Genomic DNA, 18,496 nt, shown 5'->3' with positions numbered 1-18,496 from the left:
AATCCCAGCATTGGGGACTGGGATTTGAAGCAGAAGGACCACTGTGGATTGTAGAACATCATAAGATACATAAGTGATCCTGTATCCAAGACATCTAAAATCCGAGGTACACCGGTACTCACTACTCGGAAGGTGGAGACAGGTAGATCAAGACTTATGCATAGACTTATTCAAGCCCAGCCTGGGTACACGAGACCCTGTCTCATAAAACAAGATAAAACCAAAAACCAGAGAGAAAGTAACCCGGATTCTAGAAACCACTTCAAGTGGAAGAAGTTGTAAACTCAGATTACAATGTCTCTGTAGAATCTTTCCCTTTGGCTTTACATTAGCCCCTCACCTTGCTTTTGTGGTTTTATTCATGAAGTCAAATTAATTTCTCTTTATTCCCTGCAAGTCCCTCTTCCCAGCTAGAGACCAAACCCAGGCAAGTGGTCTATTACTGAGTGACTACAGTACTTAGCCCTTTGCTTTCCTTACAGTAGAGAAAATGGCTGTAGTGGATTATATTATATTAAAAGATAGGTTTGTGATTCAGCAACATAAAATGAGCACCTACTATGATAGGCAGATGTCATAGTGGGAGGGACCATTTATTAAATGCCCCCTCAAGTGGGGTACATCCTACTTTTCCTCAGCTAATGTTCAATCTCCTCAAAGGTATCCCTGACAAGGAAGATTTTAGTCCTAGTGTTATACAAAACTAAGCTGAGGCTGAGACTAGCTATCTGCCTAATATAATACAATGAAGTATAATGCAGACCTGTAAGTCTCCAGAGACCATGACTTTTTCTAATAGACTATGGGGCTATAGTAACTTTAACAGGCTTTATACAATTACCCAAAATGAAAGATTTGTTTTAAGACAGGTATTTTGAAGCCAGGCAGTGGTGATGCACGCCTTTAATCCCAGCACTTGGGAGGCAGAGGCAGGCGGATTTCTGAGTTCACGGGCAGCCTGGTCTACAGAGGGAGTTCCAGGACAATCGGGGCTATACAGAAAAACCCTGTCTCGAAAAACTAAAACAAACCAACCAACCAATCAACCAACCAACCAAACAAACAAAAAAGACAAGTATTTTGAAACACTTAATAGTACTTAAAATATTTCTGTTTTATATTTAAATATATATATCCTTATCTGAAAAAATAAAATTAAAAAAAGTCTGGGTTAGTTGTTGATACACAAGGTCCTGTCTCAGAACAATAATTAGTCTTCTTCATGAGTTGACACTGCTGGTTCTTTAAGAAATTCATCAGTTATATGGAAAGGTCTTTGGCCAGGGGCACTTCTAAAACTGTAGCAGCAGTGTAAATGACAGATGTTACTTCATCATCAGTATTCTAAAACACATGTTTTACATCCCCCTCTAATCAATTTAATTTCCACCATCAGTTTAGTTGGTTTGCTTTGAATGCTGAAGTATGATCACTGCCATTGTCCTATAGTCAATTTTGTTTTAAGCCGTGAAGCATTGCTATCCCCAACCCCACCCGGTTCTTTCCCTTGTCTTTCTCAGAGTGACCACAGGTCGTTAGTCTTACCCAGCACACTACTAGACACACAGTAAAAGGGGTATTCTTTTAAATTAGATGCCAGAAGTCACTTTGCATCATGGAACACTGTAAAAGTACCCAACATAAAATACTTCTCCATAAACTTAAATGCGCTAAAGAATGGCGGGGGAGAGCATCTGGTTAAATAAATATTGTGATAGGAAATTTGGGTAGATTCCTATAATTTGCATTTTTCGCTAGCGCCCAGGGAAGCCAGTTACCGCCAGTCGGTGGGCCCCCTTTGAGAAGCAAAAAGTTACGACAAAGACTGAGCAAAAGACAATCCCTTTAAACTATATATTGCAGTGTTAAATAAAAAATGTGTCTCAAATGTTGCCAGCGGAGCTCTTCGCCTGCCCGAAAACTTTCCTTTTCTGCTCCATCTCCCTTCCCTGTCCAGCTCAGGACCCCACCTCCATAAGAACCCAGTCATCAACAGTTCGAATAACAGAAGACGGGACCAGGTAACAAAGAGAAAAAACGTCGTTGCACTTACTAGTCTAAGAGCCTGGGGATTAGACGAAGTTCGGGCCTAAGCCTTTTCCACACCATAAAGAAAATTTCAAAATTAAATCCTTGCCGAGGAGCGGCCAATCGTAGACGTGGTCTCTACAGGGTTCGTTGTCTTGAAAGGATCAAAGCACAGCTTGGACTACGATTGGCCAAGAGAGCATCACATCCTGGCCAATCGGAACTGAGGCGCTTCTTGTATGAATAAGGAAAGGCGGGCGAGAAGGGGCGGGGAAGCCAGAGAGAAAAGGAGGTGTGTCACGTCGCCTAGGCCCGCAGTGGAAGCTTTTATGTCATTGGTTGCTGCTGCTTCCGAGTACACCAATCGCAAACTCTTTTCCAAGTATGAACTTGAAAGTAGGGACCATAAGGCAGCCAATGGAAAAATTCATATATTCAGCAGCCAATCCCCCTGCGGCGTTTTGTGTCTTTGTCCAACAGGAAAGTGCGTTTCATAAGGAGGGGCGTTACCCAGGCGCCAATGGGCGGGCGCCGATGGAACGTACTAGCCAATGAGGGCAAGACGTTGAGTGACAGCTGTCCAATAGAGGCCCTCAGTGCTAGCACGGCTTACAGCTTAAGCGCCTCCGCGGTCTGAGGAATGTCAACTATTCAATATGGAGGCGGAGGTCGATAAGCTGGAACTGATGGTGAGTGGAGAGTGAAGGAAACCTACTGGGTAATTATTGTGTTCCACCGATGGCCTAGAAGGTGAAGCGCATTTTAGAGTCTCCTGAAACTGGGTTGTGGAAGCTGGAACCCGAATTGAGTTCCTTCCTTCTGCACACTACGGGAGCTACCGCCGCCTTGGTCTCTTAACCGCCGCGGGGGAAGGGGTTACATCCGGGGAACTCGGGAGGGAAATGGCGGGAGATGTTGAGGGTGTGGGGCCTTTGTAATTCCCTGGTCCTGGTTTTCTCCTTCATCGGCTCCTGGAGCCGGGCTCGGCACAGCTACCGCCTCACGTATTTCCACCTTCCTTGCCCAAGCGTGACTGGAACGGTCTTTAAAAGCTCGGAGGAGAGAGGTCGTTTACGTCTCCCGAAAAGGGGGATGGAGGATGGAGGATGAGGTGGGGCAGAAGTCTAAGGGCGCGGGGAAATTCAGGTCCACGGTGCACCTACTCGCAGGCGAGCTGGGACAGTCTGAAAGAGGATGCTAGACTTGCACGAGAAACTTGCCCGCGGATCCGCAGACCGGGCTCTGTGCGGCTTGGAGGTGGCGTGGGAGAGGAGCCGCCGCGGGGACCGAGCCTGGAGCTCCTTCCCGGGCGCGAGCGGCGTTGCGCCAGGCCCGGCTTTCTGCTTCCCAGATGCTCAATTCCTTTCCTCTGTGCAAGGAGAACCCTGGACGAAGGCCCTCGGCGGCTGCGGGCAAGGCTGGCGTGCACTGGGCGTCCAGCCGAGTGGCCTTGTCGTTCTCCATCAGTGTTCTCTTTATTCCCGCCCTCCCATCCTTGCACTGCCCGCTAGATCGCCGCGCCTTTTTTCTTAGTTTTCTTGTTCTGTCTTCAGACTTCTTTTGCATGATCACTTTTCTTCCAGGTTGATCATCGGACCACCACCCCCTTTTTAAAAAAATACCAAGATTAATATTCAAAAGTAAAACACTCCATCTGCAGTCTGCCCTTTTTCCCCTCTGCGTAGGTATCCGTTGTGTCTGAGCTACTCTCTGCAAGGAAAATCTTGAGTTTGTAACTTCTGCTTTGGAATAGACTTTGGAGTGATCCTGGAAGATAGCGAGGACCACCCCGCCTTCCCCATTCCCACACCAGAAGGTGTGAGGCTTCAGTTTCTTTTCTCTTGCGTTAATTAATTCAGATGCTTCAAACACATTTTATTAGAAAGATTTCCAGTCTTGTTTAACATTGTATTTTAAAACTTTCTTTGTGGAGGGAGTGTGGGGATGGGGGATGGGGGCGGTGGGGGCGGGAAGAGGAGAAGAATTTTCTGCTGCTTTCCAAATCTTGAAAAATGAATATTTGACTTAAGAATTTTTCGTGTGTGGGTGTGTGATTACCATATTAAAATACGCACAAAATGTTAAATATTGTGGTTAGAGTCTATCAAACAACCTGCATGTAAATTCTCTTGTTCCTCTCCCATAGTATGAATTCCTTGCACTGGAATAGGTGGAGATATTTTTACTTGTTAGAGGCTAATTCTGTGTTTTAACAGGTTGCTTTTTGTAATTGGTGGGTCAATTTCTGAGCTTTATCTAACCCTTCCATTGCAATCAATTCTCCAACTTGTAAAAAATATTGAGCAAATTATCTTAAAGAAAATACAAGTTAAACATCCTGTAAAAGGTAAGTTTTAGGAAGTTATGAGGTTGTTGAACTTTAACATATTTTAGATATTGTATAAATTATGGTCTAGCTTTAACATTTCTTTTTTCAGAGGATCAAAGGAAAACAGCTTTTCCCTTTGTAACATAACCTGAAGTACATTGATGGTAGTAGCATTTACAATTTTCAAGTTCCTGAACTTTTTTTCATAACCAAGGGCTTGAAAAACATTAATTTTTAACCACGATTTTCAATATTAACTGCTTTTTATTGACTAGACAACAAAAGACATTTTATCTTCACATTGCCATGTTCCTTTTTTTAAAAAAAGTATCTGTTGAGAAAGTTACTTTGTAAGCCAAAGATAAATGATTCCTTGTGCAATCTTCTTTTATTAGTAGGTCTTTATAATACTTAAAAGATTTACAATACTTAAAAAGATTTGCTGAGGAGCCCTTGCATATATAATAGAGGAGTGCCTATTTACCTTTGCAAAGGCAGTAGTTATCTTCACTCTGTAAAAAGTCTAATCTTAATACATTATTTGATATTTTTTCTGTGTTGACATCTAATTCAAAAAATTAAATTTGCCTTTTAACATTTGTCTTTAAAACCCAATGATTGGTTAACAGAGTTAAATATTCCCAAATTTGGGTTTTGTAGCCCAGGATTTGAGGATTAGTATCCCGTTTTTTAGTAGATTTGATCTGCCTGAGTTGCTGAGCTGGACCATTTAAAGGAAGGTCAGTGAGACTAATGAGAATGTGTTTTTTTCATCCACCAGCATTACTAATGGTGGAGTAAGCTCATCCACTGTAGGGTAACCTTTGCTCACTAATGTTTTCCCTTCACTGACTGATTGAGAGGTGTTTGTCTCCTGGCCTCCTTTTGTGAACCCACTTGGGATTGTTCACAAAGGCAGTGTAATAGGATACTTGGATTCTGTTTCTTGGTTTACTTCTGACTTTTAAAGAAACATTTTATTCCTCTCATTGTTTTTTTGATAGTTCTAAGTTTGAAGGGAATGCAGATGCCTTTCTTCACTACCTAGGATATTTTAAGAATGAAAGGTTAGGCTGGGCTAACATCATCTTCAGAATATACTGGTTCCCTGATAATCGCTTCCCATGTTATAGTAGCCCTCAATAAACTCTTGGGTTTAAAAAAATGAGATTTTTTTTTTTAAGATTTATTTATTTTATGTATGTGAGTATACTGTCTCTCTTCAGACACACCAGAAGAGGGCATCGGATCCCATAACAGAGGGTTGTGAGCCACCATGTTGTTGCTGGGAATAGAACTCAGGACCTATGGAAGAGCAGCCATTACCCTTAACCTCTGAGATATCTCTCCAGCCCCAAAGCACAAGATTTAAGTGCTGCTTAAGTGTGTTTGTGCACATGTGCGCATGTGAGTAAATTCTATAGAGATCAATTGGGTATATAGGTTTGAGAGAGGTATATTTCTCTTTTTCTTTTGAGATTTATTTTATGAATATGAGTGTTTTGCCTGCATGTTTGTCTCTGCACCACATTTGTGCCTGGTGCCTGAGGAAGTCAGAAGAGGGCACTGGATCCTGTGGAACTCTCGTGGATGATTTTGAGCCACCAAGTGTGTGCTAGGACTGGGACCCAAGAACAAATACTCTTAACCACTGAATCCTTTTCATTTGTGTTTTGAAGTAATTACTCAAAGGACTTGTTTTCTATGGTAGGTAACCCAGACGCTCTGGAAAGGGAGTTAACCAACATTACATTTAGGCAGAAAACATAGTTTTTCACATATTTGCCTTAGTAGTAATTACAGCTGATTTTGTTAATATCAGTTATAAAGTTTTTATGATGCCCATGTTAGCTACTAAAGGCTCAGGACATATTACAAAATTCCTTTACATCTGTGCACGTTTATGTCTGAATGCTGCTGATTTCAGGTTAGTCACCAAATACCAATTATCACTTTGGTCCTTTGCCCTTCAAAAAATAAACTTTGGTATAAATGTTTTTAGGTTTTTGGATGTCTTCTGACTAAAATGGCAACTCAACTTTAAGGTCTTTGCACACTGAGCCTTGCATTCCTTTCCTGCTCACTACTGCTAACGGCTGCTCTGACTTTATTGCACTACTGTACTTTACAGCTAGCAGTGCAATAGTATTGTCAAAGCATCCGCGAGCAGGTTGCACACCTTTCCTGGTTCTTGTCTTACATCTTCAGTATTTGTGAAAAGTTTTCTATAACCTTAAGTGTGGAAAACTGTATAATTTTGTTACTATGTATATTTTTTAGAAAGTCATCATTTGAAAAAATATCTTAACATTTTATCATTTCTGTATTGCACTGAAAATTCATTACTGTATGCTGTGAAGTAATGGTCTGTCTAACTGAATAGTACTTTGTAATTTGCTTCTTTTTGTAACAGACTTGAATAGGTTCTGGGAACTGTTAGGTCTTATTATATGAGTTGGTAAGTGATAGTCTCTTGTGTCTATTTACTATGGTAATGGTTTGCATCTTAGTGTCCATTTTAGTATTATATTAGAAATGCTTAAATTTAACACTTAGGGAGGGGACTAGAGAGGTGGTCCAGCAGTTAACACTACAGAGGACCTGAGTTCCCTTCCTGGCACCCACATCTAGTAGCCACTCTTAGCCACTTGTAACTCTAGCTCCAGGCAGTTTAGTGCTGTCTTCTGGTCTCTGCAGGCACACAAATACAAACACAGAATAATAAAATCCTTAAAACTTAGAAAGGCTTGATTATTGTAACTATAAAATATAAATCACTTTAAAAAAAACTTTTGTTGGCTGTGAATTTCACATCATGCACTGCAGCCCTCCAATTCCACTCATTTTCCCATCCCTTAGTATTGGCTTTCTGCCCTTGCAACTTCCTCCTCAAAACAAAATAAAGATAGAATTAAAAAATCTTGTCATGGAAGCTAGAGTATGTCACATTGTGTCACACAGTATATCCTTTTGTCCATACAGAAGTCATCACTTTTTGGTAATAAGTTTAATGTACATTTTATGTAAGTAAAACTAAAAATGTAAGTGTACACTGATGAGTTTTGGCAAATGTATACATAATGTAACTCTCTCCACTACTAAGGTAATAAAACATTTTCATTACATTTCATTTCAAAAGTCTCTGTGTCTGTCGGCAGTCTCCTTCCAAACAGTGCTTTTCTGAACTCTGAATGGGCCACCTCAGTATTTGTTCTTTTAGTTTTACATTCTTGTACTTACTGTAAGTGCTTTTGCCATCTTGCCTTTGTTGCATGTGTTGATAATTGATTCATTTTTATTGTTGAGTATATTCCATTGTATAAAGTCTGACAAATTGTTTCTTGGGTTGTTTCCAGGCTTTGCCTGCTATAAATAAATTTGTTGGAAGCATTGTCTTTATGTGGCCATAATTTCTTATTTCTTTTGTGTAAATACTGGGAAATGGGACTATTAGGAGAAGTTGCTAAAATCAACTGAGTGGTGGTGTAGCCTTTAATCCCATCACTTGGGAGGGTTGGTGGTGAATCTTTGAGTTTGAGACCTAGTCTGCAGAGTGAGTTTCAGGAATGCATGGCTTGAAAAATCACACCCACACACAAAAGGTAAACAGTTTGATAAAATCTTTTCCATAGTCCTCTTAGTGATATTGAATATTTTTCATGTGCTTATTTGCAACTGGTATATCTTTTTTTTAATGTCTTAAAGTCTTCCCGTCCATGCATGGTACATGGTATATGTACATACCGGCATACACATAAACCGCAGACACATGCACACATTTTTTTTTTCTCAATCTAATGTCACTAATCTTTTTTTTTTTTTTTTTTCTTGGAGATTTGTGGTTTGGGGGCTGGAGTGATAGCTCTGGGGTCAAAGAGCTTCTTGTTTTCCAGAGGACTGGAGTTTGCTTCTCCGCTCAGCACCCAGGTTGGGCAGCTTACACTTGTTTGGGATTCCAACTTGAGAGGATCATACACTCTTGTGGCCTCTGTGGGTTTCTTTACACACATGGCAAGGCAAACATAGACACACAAACAAACATAGATTTAAAAGAAAAATTTTTGGTAAAGTATTTAATATTTTTATGTGTATGTGTGTGCTTGCTTGAGACTGTGTCGTCACATGTGTGCAGGAACTTTTGGAAGTCAGAAGAGGGTACTGGATCTTCTGAAACTCAGTTACAGTTGGTTTTGAGCAATCATGTGGATGCTGAGAATGGAACAAACCTAGATGCTCTGCAAGACTAAGAGCTCTCTTAACCATTGAATTCTTTCTCCAGCTCCCAAATGAAAGCTTAACAAGATTTAACACAGTCCTATATAAAATAGCTAATGCATGTGTGTGGTGGTGCACATGCTCTGGCACATGTAGAGGCCTAAAGTTCACCAGGTAGGTTCCCAGATGGATGTAGCTTGGTGAGGCATACCAGAGGCCCTGGGACTGGATCCTAGCTCTGCCTGATAGTGAAGGTGGCCTCTAATTCCAGCCACTCCAGAGGGATAAACTGGAGGGTTAGGATTTCAAACTTATTTTCTGCTGTAGCCAGCCCTAGGTCTACCTGGTTTACATTAAACTCTGTCACAGAACAACCAAAGCAAGCTTAAGTCTTTCCTTTCGCCATGTGGATCTTGGGTTTGAACTCAGGTCATCAGGCGTGACTGCAGGCAACATTACCTGCTGGTTCATGTTGCCATTCAGCACAGCCAGCCTTACTTTTAAGGCTTTGATAAGAGTAGTATGGATAGTGTTTGCTTTATAAGCTTGTTTGGTTTTGTTCATATTTTTTTCACCCAGGAGTCAGGGTTTTTCCCTGTAGCCTGGCTGTCCTGAACTCGGCCTCAAACTCACACAGAGCTGTCAAACTTTGCCTCCCATGTGCTGGAATCAAAGGGGTGAGCCAGCACTGCCTGGCTTGTATATACTTCTGTTTTTGGAGACAGGGTTACTTTTTGTAGCCTTGGCTGTTCTGGAACTTGCTCTGTAGACCAAGATGGCCTCAAATGTAAAGAGATCCCCTTGTCTCTGCCTCCCAAATGCTGATCTGTACTTTATATCTACAAATGTAGGATGAGTGTTTTATCACATATTAGTATAGTATTCAAACATGAAAAGAATGAATAATTATGTTTAATAATATATTTTTGTTTACTAAATAATATATGTATACTGGTTTTTTAGTTCCAGAAAGCTGATTCTGATTTGGATTACCTTCAATATAGGCTGGAATATGAGGTCAAGAGTAATCACCCACATTCAGCAGGAGAGGTAATTAATTGGGAATAAGTAAATCTGTTTGTTTTTGTTTTGTTGTTGTTGTTTTTGAGACAGGGTTTCTCTGTGTAGCCCTGGCTGTCCTGGAACTCACTCTGTAGACCAGGCTGGCCTCGAACTCAGAAATCCGCCTGCCTCTGCTTCGCAAGTGCTGGGATTAAAGGCGTGCACTACCATGCCTGGGTTTTCTTACCTCTCAGTTAGCATGTTCCCAGCTTTATTCCATGTTGTAACATGACCAGTACTTAATTCTTTTCTATAGTTAGAAGCTATTCATTGTAGAACTATACTGTTGATGGTTTTATTTATTTTTTTTAATCTACTCATCTGTGAGCTATTCAGGCCGTTCCTACCTTTAGGTACAATGAATAGCCCCTTTGTTAACATTCATGTAGAAGTTCTGTGTGCACATATTTTCATTTCTGTGGGTATATCTAGGCATGAAATTACTAGTCAGAAAAGCAACTCATACCTGATATTTTCGGGAATCATCAGGATGTTCAAAAATAGTTGTCATTAAAAAAAAATTTTTTTTTATAACTTTGAAACAGTCTCAGTATCTAGTCTAGGTTTAGCCTTAAAATTATGTAGCCTAGGCTGGTCTCAAATTTGCTATGGAACCCAGGATCCAGTCTGGAAGGAACTTCTTATCAATTTAAGCCTCCTGTTTGCTGGGATTATAAACATCTGCCATTGTCCTTGGCCATGTAAATCTTTGTGAAGTGTACCATTCAGGTGCTGTTTTCATTTCATTCATTTGCTTTGTTAAGCATGTATCTCCACCATCCGTCTCAGCTGGTTGCCTTTTCTTTGCCTGTTTTTTTTTTTTTTTTTTTTTTTTTTCTTTCAAGACAGGGTTACAGGGTTTTTCTGTGTAGCTCTGGCTGTCCTGGCCAAGGGCTGGCTATCTTAGCATGTTTTCATCTTTCCAAAGTTAACACACTGCACTCACTACAGCGCACGCCCCCATCAGCACTACCTAACTCCAGCCCTTGTGAATTTTACTGCTCTTAAGTCTGTATCTGTTCGTTAGTGACTGGCTTATTTCATCCAAAATGTCCTCATATTCAGAACCTGGGCTTTCCAAGCAGGACTGACAACCTGAGTCCAGATCCTTGAACCCACCCTCGAGAGTCATTCTGTGACCTCCACTCCTAAAAGGTGGCACGCGTGCTCGCACTCACACAAAAACACAGAATTCATCCATGTTATATCGCTGCCACAATTTCCTTTAAAATTTTAAGTATTTATTTGATTTTGTGTGTATCTGTATTTGTGTGCTTCTGTACAAACAAGGGTATGTCCTTTCTAGCTGGGCCTGATGGTGCACACCTTTTATCATAGTGTTTAGGAAGTAGAAGCAGATGGCTCTAAGTAGGTCAGCCTGGTCTATGTAGTGTTTTAGGACAACCAGGGTTGCATAGTGGTGAAATAAATATGTGGTAGAAGGTGTTGTAAATATTGATTTAAAAATAAGCTTAGGGGGCTGGAGAGATGGCTCAGCGGTTAAGAGCACTGACTGCTCTTCCAGAGGTCCTGAGTTCAAATCCCAGCAACCACATGGAGGCTCACAACCATCTGTAATGAGATCTGACGCCCTCTTCTGGTGTGTCTGAAGACAGCTACAGTGTATTCATATAAAATAAATAAATCTTTAAAAAAATAAGCTTAATATTTCTGCAACATCATTTAATATATACCAACCTTATTTTTTTCTGATGTAGAAAAATGCAGTTACAGTTTTAAAGGAATTATCAGCAATAAAGTCTCGCTATCAAGCTTTATGTGCACGCTTTAAGGCAGTTTCTGTCGAGCAAAAGGAGAACAAGAGCTGCATTTGTGCTACTTTGAACAAAACAATGACCATGATACAAGAACTACAACAGCAAACAAACCTGGAGGTAATGTTTCCAGTTTATAGGTTGGAATTGTGAAGTTGTTCCCCACCGCCACCCCAAGACAGGTTTTTCTGTGTAGCCCTGGCTGTCCTGGACTCACTCTGTAGACCAGGCTGGCCTCGAACGCATAAATCCACCTGCCTCTGCCTCCTGAGTTTGTGCTGCTACTGCTTGTTGGATTTGTGAAGTTTAAGTTGTGAATATTGTTTTAAAAAAATAAAACCCCAATATGTTGTGCCACATCCGTGCACTGCTCCCAGGCTCTTGGACCTGACTGGGGTGGTGAAGGAATGAAGAAAAGACAGACAGACAGACTTGGGATTCTTTGCATACTATGCAAATATTCTATCCCCAGTTCCTTGTCATCCCCAGTTCCCAGTCTAAATCATGTAAACTATAAAATCAGCCACAAGTAGAAACGTCTGAAGGGAGAAATAATTAGGCCAGATGTAAAAAAATCTATGGAAACGTTCATTTTTGGAAGAGATTATGCCAAGTAAGAGAAATGATTGGAAGGCAGGTTGTGAGCCTTAAAAAAGGAAACTATATTAGTTTAAAATCTATGACAGTCATATTGGAATAGTGTGCACTTGTACTCATCACTTTAAAAATGGGACAAGGCAGCCGGGCGTGCTGGCGCACGCCTTTGATCCCAGCACTTGGGAGGCAGAGGCAGGCGGATTTCTGAGTTCGAGGCCAGCCTGGTCTACAAAGTGAGTTCCAGGACAGCCAGGGCTACACAGAGAAACCCTGTCTCAAAAAAACGAGGAAAAAACAAAAAGGGACAAGTCGATGGGTCTGGATGGGTACCTGAGCAGTAGAAGCAATAAGAACACACACTGCTCTCCCAGAGGACCCAGCACCCACGGTAGGCAGTTCACTAACAACCTGCACTAAGTCCATTGGCAAGGGTTCTGTGTCCTTTGTCCCCGGGCATGACACTCACATGTACACACCCACACACTGACATACACATAATTAGCATGTACATGTTACATGTACACACCCACACACTGACATACACATAATTAACAACTTTATGTTTTTCTGTTTATTTGAGACAGGGTCTCTCTATGTAGCTCTGGCTGCCCTGAGACTTGCTTATAAAACCAGAATGACCCCTAACTCATACAGATCAGCCAGCCTGTGCCTCTGAAATGCTAGTATTAAAAGCATGTATGGGTGCCAGCCACACGCCATATACATAATTAAAAATAACAACAATTAATGTTTTTTAAAAATGAGATTTTAAAGTGTACTGGCTGGTTTTGTGTCAACTTGACATAGCTGGAGTTATCACAGAGAAAGGAGCTTAAGTTGAGATGCCTCTATGAGGTCCAACTGTAAGGCATTTTCTCAATTAGTGATCAAGGGGAAAGGCCCCTTGTGGGTGGGACCATCTCTGGGCTGGTAGTCTTGGGTTCTATAAGAGAGCAGGCTGAGCAAGCCAGGGGAAGCAAGTCAGTAAAGAACATCCCTCCATGGCCTCTGCATCAGCTCCTGCTTTCTGACCTGCTTGAGTTCCAGTCCTGACTTCCTTTGGTGCTGAACAGCAGCATGGAAGTGTAAGCCGAATAAACCCTTTCCTCCCCAACTTGCTTCTTGGTCATGATGTTTGTGCAGGAATAGAAACCCTGACTAAGACATAAAGTTTAGTTAAATTACAGATGTGGCATTCATACTTAGAGATGTTCAAGTTTAAAGGGGGCAAATCAATGGAACTTATAGTGTCAGGATTGCCATACCCAGCTGTCTTGGTACAAATCTCTCGCTCTAGTAATAACTTTTGTAAATGGGCATATTTAAGCCTGTCTGTTGTCTAAATGTGAAAGAAATGGAAATGGCACCTATTAGAGGGTTGTATGGCCGAGAGTAGCTTTGAGCCTAGAGCCCAGAGGCCATGCAGCTGAGCTGTCTGTAGAGCTCAGTGGAAGGTTACTGACTTGGCTTATGGCCCTGGGTTTGACCCTCGGGATCACCAGAAAGGGATTTCCTGCTCAGGGAAGAGGGGGCAAGAAGGGGTGCATGTTGGATAGAATTTATAAAGGCTTTTTAAATTTTAAAAGCTTTTTTTTTTCAGTAACAGGGACAAATGTTTGAGAATGAAGTCAAAGGCTACCTTTAACCAAAGATTTACTGAAATGCTCTAAAATAACCTAAAAGGCTTTACCATTATTTTGTGAGCATCTGTATGTAATTAAGGAAAATGGTGCATTATGTGCAACAGAAAGTAAAACTGCTCTAATCTTTACCTGTGACCGTGACTTTTCATTCTGAAAAGTAACGCAGTGTCTTTGAATTAACTATATTCAAAAGGACATTTAAATTGGTAATCTTAATAAATAGGGAGCCAAGAACAGAAGAGGAATTTGGGGGTGGTGGTAAGTGAGTAATAGAAATATCTAAGATGCGGAGGCTTAAGTATGCTCAGTTATAAAAGGTTATTAACTAGAGAGAGAGATTTGTACCAGAACCCTGGGTATGGCAATCCTGACTGTAAATGCAGTACTTGGAAGGATAAGGCAGAATTGATGTCGATTCTAGGACAGTATGGGCTACAGAGTAAGATTCTGTCTCAAAACAGACAAAAAAACCAACAACAAACAGAAACAAAACAAAACTTTAGAACAAAAAATAATAATTGTCAATAAAAAAGGCTTCAAAAGAATATATTGTTTTTTATTGAAAGATGCTTCAAAAAACCAGAGTTAAGAAAAATTACTGCAGGGATTGGAGAGATGGCTCAGCAGTTAAGAACACTTGCTGTTCTTGTAGAGGTCCCAAGATTGATTGCCAGCACCCACAGAGCAGCTTATAGTTGTTCATAACTCTAGTTTCAGGGCTTTGTCACTCTCTTGGCTTCTTAGGCACTTGATAACATAGTGGTCTGTGGACTTATAGTGGTCTGAAAAGTTTTGCCTAGCAATCTTAGGAATAACAGGGATTTATTGAGAACATGTTTACATTCCTCTTACATCACTCCCTTCCTTTGAAGCAGAAAAGTTCTGCAACTGTTTGGGGCGGACAGTATGAGCATAAAATTTTACACATATGAATATGTTTGGGCCAGTGTTAATCCATCAAACCAGCTGCCTGGAAGAATCATGGAGTTTTGAGGTTTTGGACAACTGGGCTATTCAATAACCACACATGGTTATATAAATTTAAATGTAATTCCATAACCTAAGAACTCAGTTCTTCATCTTCTGGTCAGACAGTGCAGATAGAGATTGCTTCCAGCTTCATGGAAAGTTGGCCTGAGCTACCTTAGAGATGCTGGTTCTGGCATGTTCCAGAACTGGTCATCTTTCTAGAGGTGACCTGTATAATTAGGCTGGTTTGTAACTACTTCAGAATTTGGAGCTGTAGCTTGTGTTATTTTCCAGTCTAACCCTTCTCAGCTACCTTTTTGGTGTTCTGTAAATATCTTTCAGTGTTCATTGTATTCCCTTCTGTCTCTTGCTCTTGCTCTGACCTGCTTTGTGTGGATAGTTATTTCTGGCTGTTTTCTAATCATGCAGTATTTATTTTTTAAAAAGATTTATTTAGCGCCCGGCATGGTGGCGCACGCCTTTAATCCCAGTACTTGGAAAGCAGAGGCGGGAGGATTTCTGAGTTCAAGGCCAGCCTGGTTTACAAAGTGAATTCCAGGATAGCCAGGGCTACATAGAGAAACCCTGTCTCAAAAAACAAACAAACAAACAAACAAAATGTATATGAGTACACCATTGCTTTCTTCAGACACACCAGAAGAGGGCATCAGATGGTTGTAAGCCACCATGTGGTTGCTGGAATTTGAACTCAGGACCTCTGGAAGAGCAATTGGTGCTCTTAACTGGGGAGCCATCTCTCCAGCCTCTAATCATCCATTATTACTTATCAGTACTTCCCCCCCCGCCCCCTTCCCCTTCCAGAGACAGGGTTTCTCTGTGTAGCCCTGGCTGTTCTAGAACTCACTCTGTAGATCAGGCTGGCCTCCAGAGAACAGCCTGTCTTTGCCTCCTAAATGCTGGGATTAAAGGTGTATACCACCATTGCCTGGCTTATTTATTTTTTTAAATTTTTTTTGAGATAGGGGTCTTCAAAATTCAGCACACAGTTATTTCTCTGGGTAAAATTCCTACTGTTTTGGTCCAAATCTCTTTTCTAAATATGGTATTCAAACATACATTTAGTTCTGTTAAATGATAGTCCTTTGTTTGATGTCTTGATCTTGGTTGTGCAGCCTAATTGCAAGTTCTTTGAAAACTGAACTACAGTATATAAATAGCCAGATGGCTATTGTTTTCCCTTGCCTTTCATGTTTCAAGACTAAATATGTAGTATACGATTATGGAAAAATTTGTGCAATGAAGCAAAATTTAACTCATTTAACAACCTTTGAAGGTTTTGAAATAAACATTTTGTTATTTGTTTTTCTAGCTAACTCTACTGACTGAAGAAGAGAAAGCTGCGATAGAGCCATTAAAGTCTCACGTGCCGGACTGATAAAAAAGAATGTTAAAGAGGAATGCTGGTGGAGAGAAGACTAACTCTACAGATTGGGCAAGATGTCTAGAGGCTGGGGCTGATGAGGAAGCCTGACATTTTCCTTGACTGAGAGGATCGTGATGCATTTCATATGAGGAAATTGTAAGAAGCGTAGATGTCCTGCGACTGAAAACCAAAAGGATGGGGTGGAAATAAAACAATGTAAATACTGATACCCAGCATCATTTGGTCCTTTTAGGCAATGAAATCCCTTAGTACTAATTTTTTTTTAATTTTCTATTTTCTTTTTGCATAGTGTTGGCATAATTTTAGATGTTTTGCGATTTTGTAAAATAATATTTATGTACATTTTGTTCAGGATGTAAATGGGCAAAATACTTGTATAAATATTCAGGTGTTGTTTGCTCTTTTGAGACAAGGTTTCACTATGTAGCTCTGGCTGGCCCTGGAGCTCACTATGTAGACCAGACCAGCTCTGAATCCTAGAGATGCCTGCCTTTACTATCACGCTGGGCATTGTCTGTCTGTCTGTCTGTCTGTCTGTGACAAGGTCTTCCATATCCCAGGCTGGCCTCAGATTTGGTGTCAATAGGGATAATATTTGACATTGGTACCTCCTGAGTGCTGGGACTCCCAGTGTGCAGAAGCAGGTCTGGTTTGTATAGTACCAGCTAGCACGGCTCAGCTGAGCCACATCCCAACCCTGTATTTTTTTTCTTTAATGTACATTACAGTTAATAACACACTTACTTGTATGTATATACTGTCCAGTTTTCCCAAAAAATCTAACAAATTAATAGGATGTTTTGTGAGAACTTTAATTTTTTTTTCCTTCTTCCCATTGCTTGCTAGTAATAAAACATCATGAGCTTGTTTTCAAATGCTGTTTTAGACTTTCTATTGGTGTTAGAATAATATGTTATCTTTCAGTGTAGTTTTGTAGTTGTTTATTCTATATGAATGACAGACTAAAATCACTGACACATCTGCTATTATTATCCAGTGTGTGTGTGTGTGTAAATCAGTTTCACTATTTTTTGTGGTTCTGGGCTTGAATCTAGGGTGACACATGCATGCTTAGGATATAATCTACCACTGAGTTATGTCCCTACAATTTTCTTATTTATTTATTTATTTATCTATTTATCTATCTATCTATCTATTTATTTATTGAAACAGAGTCCTTCTATGGTTCAGGTTTGTCTAGGTACCTTGGTGACCTGCCTGCTTCAGCCCTTTAGTGTTGTGATTACAGGGAGGAGAAACTGTGCCCATCTGTTTGTTTTTGTTTTGAGACAGGACTTTACTATGAACCCCAGGCTGGTCTGGACCGATGTAGATCAGGCTGGCCTAGAACTCAGATCACTTGCTTCTGCTCTGGGTGCTAGAAACAAAGCTGGTCCTGTTTTCTCTTTAAAGATTTATTTTAGCCAGGCAGTGGTGGCGCATGCCTTTAATCCCAGCACTTGGGAGGCAGAGGCAGTCGAATTTCTGACTTCGAGGCCAGGCTGGCCTACAGAGTGAGTTCCAGGACAGCCAGGGCTACACAGAGAAACCCTGTCTGGCAAAACAAAACAAAACAAACAAAAACGATTTATTTTTATTTTAAGTACATGAGTATTTTGCCTGCATATCTGTCTGTGCCTGATGTTCATGCCTGGTGCCCAGGGAGGCCAGAAATGGGTGGCAGATCCCCTGGAAATGGAGCTACAGACAGTTGTGCGCTGCTGTCTTGGTGCTGTGAATTGCACCTGGGTCCTCTGGAAGAGCAGCAGGTGCTATCTTTTCAGCCTTCTCTTGGTTTTTTGTTTGTTTATTTGTTTTGTTTTGTTTTTTTGAGACAGGATCTCACTCTGTAAGCCATGTTGGACTGGAACTAGAGATAATCTCACTTCAGTGCTGGGATTACATACATAAATTTTCATACCTTCTTTTAAAATTTGTTATAAGCACAGAACTCTGTCTGCCTCTCCCTCCTGAGTTCTGGGATTGCATGCTGTGCAACCAGGCTGAGCCTGATAGATTACTGTTCTGAGAGCAGGTCCCAGCGTATGGTTCATGATGGCCTGGAATTCAACTTGCCTTATGTACCTGTGTGTGCGGTTACAATCACCTCCAAACCCAGCTTAAGGTATATACTGAGAGGTGCATAGAAAACCGGTTTAGTAGGCTGAGAGGAGTCAAGAAGGTACTATACTCAAACCCACTATGGAGTTCCAGGTGAGTTGGGCCACACTGCAAGACTAGCTTTCAAACAAAATCCACACGTATGCATGTTTTCCCCTTCCATTTGTTTTCCAGAACTTGAGACTCTGTGACCCTCGAGGCCTGGAGATGGCTCAGAGGTTAAAAGTACTCACTGTTTTTCCAGAAGTCCTGAGTTCAATTCCCAGCAACCACATGGCTGCTCACAGCCATCTGTAATGGGATCTTGTGCCTTCTTGTTGGCATGTCTGGAGACAGCTACAGTGTACTCATA

General features: G+C 41.0%; 1 protein-coding gene across 1 annotated transcript; it reads left to right on the top strand.

The window, feature by feature from the left end:
• Positions 1-2,627: 2,627 nt before the first annotated feature.
• Positions 2,628-16,898, top strand: Ska2 (spindle and kinetochore associated complex subunit 2). Its single transcript, XM_021178167.3, has 4 exons — positions 2,628-2,717; positions 9,536-9,622; positions 11,353-11,529; positions 15,949-16,898. Exons 1-4 carry the CDS (start codon positions 2,685-2,687, stop codon positions 16,012-16,014), a joined length of 363 nt encoding a protein of 120 aa, XP_021033826.1. The 5' UTR covers positions 2,628-2,684; the 3' UTR covers positions 16,015-16,898.
• Positions 16,899-18,496: the final 1,598 nt, after the last annotated feature.

Source organism: Mus caroli, unplaced genomic scaffold (assembly GCF_978045245.1).
Source record: "Mus caroli unplaced genomic scaffold, Mus_caroli_1 scaffold_13, whole genome shotgun sequence".
Lineage (NCBI taxonomy): Eukaryota > Metazoa > Chordata > Mammalia > Rodentia > Muridae > Mus > Mus caroli.
The sequence above is the reverse complement of the archived record's forward strand: the minus strand, read 5'-3'. Positions and strand labels throughout refer to the sequence as shown.

What these genes read in the sequence shown, in the direction of transcription:
- Ska2 (XM_021178167.3), top strand. Translation starts at nt 2,685, where the DNA reads ATGGAGGCGGAGGTCGATAAGCTGGAACTGATG. An exon ending in TCGATAAGCTGGAACTGATG is followed by an intron (nt 2,718 to 9,535) that starts GTGAGTGGAGAG and finishes CTGGTTTTTTAG; the next exon opens with TTCCAGAAAGCTGATTCTGA. An exon ending in AACAGCAAACAAACCTGGAG is followed by an intron (nt 11,530 to 15,948) that starts GTAATGTTTCCA and finishes TTGTTTTTCTAG; the next exon opens with CTAACTCTACTGACTGAAGA.